General features: G+C 41.9%; 1 protein-coding gene across 2 annotated transcripts in view; it reads left to right on the forward strand.

The window, feature by feature from the left end:
• MYLK (myosin light chain kinase) overlaps positions 1-9,689 on the forward strand; it is a 331,787-nt gene that overhangs the window by 291,202 nt on the left and 30,896 nt on the right. For both annotated transcript variants that reach the window (XM_032797034.2, XM_032797035.2), the window contains 3 exons: positions 3,803-3,835; positions 3,933-4,026; positions 5,435-5,638. In XM_032797034.2, the coding sequence (XP_032652925.1) occupies positions 3,803-3,835; positions 3,933-4,026; positions 5,435-5,638 (331 nt within the window). The remainder of the gene's footprint in view (positions 1-3,802; positions 3,836-3,932; positions 4,027-5,434; positions 5,639-9,689) is intronic.

Here is a 9,689-nt window from a genome sequence, read left to right on the forward strand (position 1 = left end):
TAGGTTTGGAAACACTCGGACTCTTCCTTTGCTTTTGCACTTCCAAGAGCTATCACTGATTGTGATGGGTGGAAACAACGTAATTTTTTTAATTGAAGAGAGACGATCTTATGTTTTTACAATCCCTGACACAGTGGGGCTGGAGCACCTAGGAAGTACTGCAATACAAATGATAACAATAATATGGGTTGAGTAAAGAACCCACTGTACAAAGATAACTCCTTGTATCAGCAAAAAGAACAGGAATACTTGTGGCACCTTAGAGACTAACAAATTTATTTCAGGATAAGCTTTCGCGGGCTACAGCTCACTTCTTCGGAGGCATAGAATGGAACACACAGACAGGAGATATTGTATAAATATGTATGTATGTATGTATAAATATCTCCTGTCTGTGTGTTCCATTCTGTGCCTCCGAAGAAGTGAGCTGTAGCCCCCGAAAGCTTATGCTGAAATAAATTTGTTAGTCTCTAAGGTGCCACAAGTACTCCTGTTCTTTTTGCGGATACAGACTAACACGGCTGCTACTCTGAAACCTGTCCTTGTATCAGGGAGACAGTGTAATTTAGTGATTTCAGCAGGAGATTGGAAGCCAGGACTCCAGAGTTCTGTTCGTGACACTACAGTTGACATGGGCAAGTAATTTAAGGCCTAATTTTCAGTAATACTGAACCCAAACAATTCCAGTGGAAGTCAGTGGGAAATGCGGGTGTTCAACACACCTGAAAATCAGGGCTTTTAAGTTCTCACCACTGTAAGCTCCTGGCCAAGTAACTAAGGCTATGCCTTCATTGCCCCCAAAAGGTGTGTGTCGAGGTTTACATGAGATAACTAACATTCATTAGTCATCTCACTGTAAAATACTAGAGGAGACAAGGTGCTGGTAGTTTTTGCTGCAATGTAACTGGGAAAAAAGAATCCTGTGGCACCTTATAGACTAACAGAAGTTTTGGAGGATGAGCTTTCTTGGGTGAATACCCACTTCATTGGATGACATGCATCCGACGAAGTGAGTATTCACCCATGAAAGCTCATGCTCCAAAATGTCTGTTAGTCTATAAGGTGCCACAGGATTCTTGTCTGCTTTTACAGATCCAGACTAACACGGCTACCCCTCTGATAATTGTAACTAGGATATGGCAAATACTATACCATCCACCTGGTTGATCTCGCCTGGCTGTATTCCACTGAAAACTACAATGCCTTGTCTCCACTAGGATTTTACAGTGAGATAGCTAATGCACATTAGTTATCTCACTGTAAAAACACAGCTTTTTGGGTGTGAAGACATAGCTTTAACCTCAGTTTGCCCATCTCTAAAAAGAGGCATAATGCCCACCTCACAGGGATGTTGAGGTCCCATGATGTGGGTGAAGCACTTGGAGACCCTCCAATGGAAAGTGCTTTAGCAGTGCAAAGTATTATTATTGTGAGAGTGAAATGGGCAGGTTGCCATATATTCACCATCAGTCCAGATTCAGCATTGCTAAAGGAATGTAATAAGTCATAAAGAAGCAAAGTATGCATGGCCAGCTTTGATGTTCAGTTGGTAACACTGGTTTCCAGCTGAGGAAGACATTTGCTTAGCTTTACTGAGTTCAACCACAGAGGAGATGTACCTTTTTACTAACTTAGAGCTTCCACTCATGGACCACAAGGCTCCCAGTCCAAGTCTTTGATGCAGTGATGTGCATGTTGCATACACAACAAGTCTAGCCATGGGACATTTGGCAGACACATCTATTGGCAAAGAGGATGGGATCTGCTCCTTCATGCAGCCCTTAAAAGGGGAGGAAAATATGAAGTGCTCAATGTAAGTGTGATTTCCAGGGCAGAAAATCTGAGTACAGCTCCCACAGAGTGGGGGAGGGCAATCTTCCTTTCTTGCTTCCCTGCTGCAGTGGCAGACTGTGAACCAGTCTGTCTCTGCTGCAAGTATCTAAATATCACAAACACAGCAGGGAGAGGGGGTGATGGGGTTTCTGTTGTTTGGCTAAGTCCACTCAACTTGTCTGGCTACCAGTTTGCAGATTCATCAACATCTACTGAGTGTTGAGGGGAAGGGATAGCTCAGTAGTTTGAGCATTGGCCTGCTAAACCCAGGGTTGTGAGTTCAATCCTTGAGGGGGCCATTTAGGGATCTGGGGTAAAAATTTGTCTGGGGATTGGGCTTGCTTTGAGCAGGGGGTTGGATTAGATGACTTCCTGAGGTCCCTTCCAACTCTGATATTCTATGTTTCTATTAAATTCCTCTCTGTTGTCACATAAAGGTGTCTATGTAACATAACTGTATAATCTTATTACTGTGTATCTTGCCCTCCATCCTTCACCCATCCCTACTATTTATTACCATACACTGAGTTTAGCTTTATATTGAAAAGAACCTAGAATGTATTGGGGCTCTGTATAAATCAGCAGTCCCCTAAATGCGCCCGCGTCCTGACCGGCGCCAGACGAAGGACTGTGGCGGCGGTCGAACATCTGCCGAAATGCCGCTGAAATTCGGCGGCATTTCGGCGGCGATGCCTCTCGATGATGCCGCTTGCCACCAACAAGCGACGTCATCGAGAGGCGTCGCCACTGAAATGCCGCTGAATTTCGACAGCATTTCGGCGGATGCTCGACCGCCGCCACAGTCCTTCGTCTGGCACCCACCAGACAAAAAGGTTGGGGACCGCTGGTATAAATAATAAATAGTGTAAATCCATTGGCACAAAGAGGTTAAGTCACATGGTTAGGATGTACAAACTCAGTGGGGAGAGTCAGATAATCAGATCCAGCCGTTTGGATGGAGAGCTGCCTTGGTAGTTGTGAAACATTACAACTCACTGATCCTCAGGCTGCTGAGAATCAGTATAATCCTGAGGAGCAATTTCAAGCAGTAACTTAGAACAGCTCTAAATTGTATGGACTCTAACACCTGTCCTCCCACCCCCAAGGGCCATTATGGCTGTTGCAAAGCACCTCAGCTTTGTGGCTCCACTCCCTTTTCCTTGATCACCTCCACTGCAAAATAGAGAATGACACAGGGCCACTTATGCTAACTCGTCGCCACTGCAGGATTCCCTTACGTATGAATCTTCAGCTGACTTCACTTGCGTTACTGGATTTGTAAAGATTTGTGCCTGCAAACAGTTGTACATTTGGAATTGAGGTTCTGTTGAAAAAATTGGGCCTACATGACTAGGCAATTCATTTCAGATAAACACCAAAAAATATGGGTGTTATCTGAACTGTCCAAAGCTCTAGGTTTGCAAAATTGGCAGGACAGCTTCCAAGAACAGCCTTTCTCAGGGTTTTTGCTTTGTTTTTTACACTTTCAGGTTTGGATGTGAGAGTAAGAAATGTATTTTCCCTAATCACAAGCATTGTACAATTAGGGGCTTTGTGGACTTAATAATTTTAATTGTTTTATTTTTCCCTTCCTCTGAAACATTCTGAAGGCAGCCTATTAAATAATCCAATGATCTGATTCCTTACATTTTATGTGCCTTGTAGACACATAAACCAGATGGTTTCTTTTCAAAGGATATTCTACACTGATGACAACAGAAGTGCCTGGCTTCTGCTACCAGATCTTAATTTAGTACATTGAGACTGAACAGATTTTTACTGTATATTTAGTATGCATACCCTGTTAGATGGCTGCCTTTTGGTACCTAACTATCACATTAACTGTTTACCCAAAGGATCTTAATTTGAGGATAAGATTGCCTTCTCTAAGCATATACATCCTATGCAGACAGGAGTTAATCATCTCAATTTTTCTTTCTCCCTCCTCTCATCCCCCGTTTCTTTATAGAACCTAAAGATGAAGCTGAGCTATCCGATGATGGTAAGAAGTTCATAATTTCAGCAGAGCAAATGAATCTCTATATCTTTAATACATGTAGTATGATTTTTTAATCACAGTTCTTAATCCTCATTTATAGAAGAGAAAGAAACAGAGGTTGACTATCGGACAGTTACTATAAATACACAACAAAAAGTTGCAGAGTTCTACGATATTGAAGAAAGATTGGGATCGTAAGTAGACTATTAGGTTTCCTGTTTCAGCCCTTGGAATGCTGTGTTTCTAAGGCTATAAAGAGCTAGGAGGATGCATTCTTAAATGTGTACGGTATTCGCCTTTACGTTCTTAGCATTCTAGCTGGGCTGCTTGTGTGCAGTAAAAAAATGCATTCTGAAGGGGTCTGGTTTTGTCTTCGTAAAAGCTCTTCATTCCCATTAACTGACAATTTAAAATAGGCATTGCATGTGCTTCTGGTGAGGAGAATGAAGCCCATATATGCTAGATGATTCATTTTTTATTCTCTGCTCTGAAATCTGTCTGGAAGGCAGAAACCCACTCTGCACTTACAGCTCCATTATATCCATTAGTGCTAATGAGATTAAACCCTACTCCTTGGTGGTAGGGTAGAGTCTCTGTTGACAGTGGTCATAATCCCAAAAGCAAATAGTATTGCTCATTAAAGGTCAATGATTAAGTGGACTGTATGTGTCAGTACTCAGGTTTGTGGGTATGCAAATCGTATGACAGGACACACTTTGAGGGACTTGTTTTGCTGTTGGCAATCAAGCCCATAGGATTCTACCTCTGTATATTCTTGTCTATAACAAAACTAGCTGTCTCTTGTTGTGTTTTCCACTTGTAAGGGTTACAGTTAAGGTAGAATTGTAAGTAAACTCACATTAGCAATTGTAGCCTGAAGTAATAATTCTGGAGCCCCTAGAACAGAGGTTTTCAAACTGAGACGTGCCCCACTAGCGGAGCATGGAGGAACATTCAGGGGGGACGAGTGGTGATGCCAGGCAGCTCGTGCCAGTCGCACACGCCAGGACCTGGGCCATCCCCCACTTGGGGCGGGGAGAGAGTACCACCTCCATCCCGCTGCCCTGGAAGTCCATTCTTTCTATACATGTATGTGTAGCTGTAATGGATGCTAATGGGAATAATGTGCATCAGAGGGTAAAGACTCTCTCTAATTAGGGAGCACTGGACTGCCATAGGATTTTAGATACATGAGCGTGTATAGGTGTTTAGCTTGTAGTATCAGTGTGTATAAGCATAGGTGCTTATTTTTTATTGTGACTGGTGATACACACCAGTCTAGCTAAGGTCAGAACTGAGCCTTCAGGGCAGATCCTCACCTCTTTCAGATCAGCATAGCTCTCTTGACTTGAACAGAGCCCCAGCCTTATATACTATGTGAAGATCTTGCCTTTTGAATGTAATACTTGTCAAGATGATTTTGCAAATTAGTATGTCCAGTTCAGTCTTGAACAGCACTTGGACTAATGTGTGTGATCATGTGTTTTCAGTGCAAGATTTGAGTTAACCATTCTGAAAAAGTTTTTAATTAAGTTTTGTTTTTAGTCTTAGTAGGCCATAAAATATTAAAACCATTTCATGGAAATAGTTATATATTTTCAGGGGGAAATTTGGACAAGTCTTTAAACTTGTTGAGAAGAAAACTGGAAAAGTTTGGGCAGGAAAATTTTTCAAAGCATATTCAGCTAAGGATAAAGAAAATATAAGGCAGGAAATCAGCATCATGAACTGTCTACATCATCCAAAACTTGTCCAGTGTGTAGATGCCTTTGAAGAAAAAGCCAACATCGTCATGGTCTTGGAAATGTGAGTATAACCCTTAAGAGCACATTTTAGCTTATTGGTGCCCAGTGTGTGAAGATCTCCTGATACCTTGACAGATAATTAAAAATAACTTGTCCTTTTTTGTATAAAATATTATCTAGTGATATGTGACTCTTTTAAAAATGCCAGATTTTTTGTTCTGCTCACATAAATCATCCAAATTTTGTCTATCGAAGATATTTAAACATCTTTGGCCAAATTATTCCTAATGTATCTCCATTGATTTCAACACAATCTGGCTAAAAATTTTGTGAGCGCAAGCACTCATGAGATTTCTGTTGCATCCTGTATCTGATACTGAAGGAAGGGTACTTTTCTGCTTCCAGCTGAAATATGGAAACATAGAAGGATGTGAAAATCAAAAATAATGATTGGAGAGAAAAATTTAACCAAATATTTCAGAATCTTCAGGTCTGGATTGGTTCTAGAAATGAGAAAAGGGTTGGGGATGGAATTATTACTATTTATTTGGTTTGGCAATCTCTAAACATGCATTAGATAAAGTACTATCAATTATTTATTTAAATACTGAAAAATAGTAATTTTTCATAGATGCTGGAATGGCTATGCAGAATGAATGAATCAATAAATTACACACAAGAAAGATGTAATTCAGAATGCAAACACCAAAGCCAAACTCTAACAGAATAGTTGAATTGTTATGAAAAATTCTACTTAGCACATTTGTAGTCATGTCAAAGGAACAAAAAAATCAACAACAGAACTCAACCGTTGTTAGAAGGCAAATTTATTTTTCATCTAAGGTGGGGTCCTCTGCACCCTTAAGAGAGCCTTTTGGATCTCCTTGGCAGAGAAGATACAAAACTTGGTTATTTAACTCTTCGCATCCATCACTGTTGTATCTATAGAAGAATGTAGATAGATGATAGAAAGAGAATTCTAAAGTGAGTTTAATGGATGCAGACAAGATCATATATAGTTCTTCATGGCTGTCTAGCACCCAGACTGGCTCAACACAATCTGAGCTGCCTCTAATGTCACCACACAGGGTCTCCCTAACTCATGGCCCATACTTAGCAGTTAAAGAAGGGACTGATCATCGATGCCTGTTTTGTTTTCCTTGCTTCCATCACACGACTCTCAAGTCGCTGCATCAAAGCTACCATCCTTCACGCCATGGACAGCTAATCAGGACCGCATTCAAAGACCATCTGTGCTGCTTCCTGGTTGTTGAACAAAGCAATGGTGCCCCATCTTCCCACCCTCACCAGGTCTATATACACTGTTCACTTTGTGCTCCCAGCCCACACCATCACTGAAAGTGGCAGATGAGCAACATAAGAATCACAGTACAGAGCAACATGATGGTGTTATAACTATATGATAGTTATTTAATCTATCTTGCCATCTGCCAAGTATGTATCATAGTACGTATTCTTTCACTTTGGCAGAAGACAGGGCTCAGAAGGTATCCCTGTGCCGGAACTCCTTTCAAGATGGGAACCTGTATAATACAGCTTGGAATGCAATGCTCAGACGCCACAAGCAATGAGAGCATGCATGACCAAAATGACAGTTGCATAATTTGTCAGTGCACCTGTTTAATGTGAACACGATATTTGTAGCAGCAGCAGCAGGAAAGAAAATCAACTCTTGATCTCTGTTGATGTTTTGCCCAAAAGGATAGATCAATTGCTGTGCTGCTTCCCATTGTGGTGCCTAAAAAAGGGAAAGGAAGGGAATTTTATTGCTGACTTGATCTTCCTAGCAAAATACAGATTGCTTTAAGCAGAGACTGTAGTGCTACTTGTCTTAGTTAATGCATATTCAGACTGTGTGAAAGCTATTGTTTGCACAAGCATATTTCACAGATTGAATCCTTGTTATGCAACATTGATGCTTAAATATAAGATGGTGCATTTATTTTTTGTTTAAAACTTGAGCAAATTAGTGATGGTTGGAGGAGAAAAAGTCCGACTTAGTTTGGAATTGGGAGCTGGCAGGCCTAATGGAAAATGGAGGCAAAAGTATAAAGGGTTCTGGATAGTCATTTCCCCCTCCACCAAACCACCTGCTATTTTAAAAGATAAGATGCATTTAAATACCACAGAGTTTAGTTATTTTAGTCTGTGTTTAGGCATGATTTTAGGTTTTAAGCTAGTTTATTTTTGCACGTCAGAGTTTCCGAGCCCGAGTTTTAGAAGATCTCAACAGCCAAGCAGTTCCCATTGTTCTCATCAGGGTATAAAAATGTAGCCAGATTTTCAGAAGGGCTTATCTCCCATTGGTCCACTCCAGTGAAGTGGCCAGATTTTCAATAGTGCTCAGTATTTAGCAGCTCCCTTGTTCTCTATAGGTGCTGCTGCATATTGAGCACTTTTGGAAACTTAATTGCAATGGCTTGATGGTAGATGACCTATAAGCACACAAAGGATCCATTATCGGCCGAGAGTCTCATTCCAGGCAATTTTCCTCAGCCCACCCTTGGCTACTGCTCCCAGGGGATTTTCCACTTTGCTTCTCTATCACTCCTCAGAGCATCCTGCAGGATTCTTCCTTGCCCTTTTTGCTGAGTACCATCTCCCAGCACTTTCTCCCTGGAGGCCCTTTTTCCCCAGCAGGTTCCTACTGCTGTCTCTCTCAGGGGACTCCCTTCTACTCCTGATCCCCCTTGCTTACTGAAAGCCTGGATCATCATAGCCCCAAGTGCTGCCATGCCCTCTTCGTTGGCCAAACTGGGAGCACCTGTTCTAGTACAGAGGTGCTGAACCTATTTCCAAGACAACTGGGGCAATTTGCCCTGGGCCCCACGGGGGCCCCCACGAGAGTTTTTCAGGAGCCCTGGAGCAGGGTCCTTCACTCGGTCTGGGGGCCTGGGAAAACACTTGCGGGGCCAGGGCCCCAGAGCTTCTTCCGCTCCAGGTCTTCGGCAGCAATTTGGCGGCAGGGGGTCCTTCTGCTCTGAGCCTCCAGCCCCCCTGAATCCTCTGGGTGGCCCTGCCTATTTCATTTCAAGGGGTCAGCCACCCTGTGACATAAACTCTTCTAAGAAATCTGATCATGTTTATATATATATCCAGGGTCAAATTCTGTTTTTGTAATGTTTGTATGCCATTCTCATTGATCTTGTACATCCAAGAAGAGAATTTTTCTCTATGAATATGATTGAAAGCCATTTACATTGAATTTAGAAATAGTAGTAACAATCTTACCAACTTGCCAGACAGCCAGAATTCAGTCACTTAGATGCAGGATTGTTCCCTATAATAGAATTTCTAGTACTTTGTACTCTCTTGTTTACATGTCTCCAAAGATTTCCATTAGAAGCTTTATCCATTATCTTATCATCACTGCCAGGAGGATTGGTATTTCCTGATATTCAGCCTAAATTTTCCTTTTAATTTCATCCCAAAGTGTTGAGTTATTTCATAGATTCATAGATTCTAGGACTGGAAGGGACCTCGAGAGGTCATCGAGTCCAGTCCCCTGCCCTCATGGCAGGACCAAATACTGTCTAGACCATGCCTGATAGACATTTGTCTAACCTACTGTTAAATATCTCCAGAGATGGAGATTCCAAAGAGAGAGAATCCTATTGTGATCAAGTCAAACAGGCTTCCCCCATAGGTAGCTTTTCCAAACCTTCTGAAATTAAAAAAGTTGCTGCATGTTAGTCCAGAGAACTGTATTGGATAGTCTGTCGCCCCATTGGTGTGTATTTTTCCCAAACATATATTTGGATAGTTGTATGTCGCCTCATCACCAGACCAAGATCTGGCTTTTGGATGATTTGTGTAGTTTGTTGATAAAAAAGCCTCATTCCACCCTACTTCGCACCTGTTAGTGCCTGTAGTAGCGTCCTAGCACGGACATCAGCCGCTTTGTTTTACCCCCTTTTAGCCTAACCAGAGACTCTTCAAGCACTTCCGTCTCACTATGTTCCATCCCAGCCTAGATCCAAAGTGTGTAGACATTTTTAATATTATAAGCAACACCTCCTCCTTTTCCCTGTCGTGTCCTTCCTGGAAGCAAGCTGACCCATGCCACACCAAACAGTCCAGAGCATGTGTGT

The sequence above is a fragment of the Chelonoidis abingdonii genome, chromosome 10, assembly GCF_003597395.2.
Source record: "Chelonoidis abingdonii isolate Lonesome George chromosome 10, CheloAbing_2.0, whole genome shotgun sequence".
Lineage (NCBI taxonomy): Eukaryota > Metazoa > Chordata > Testudines > Testudinidae > Chelonoidis > Chelonoidis abingdonii.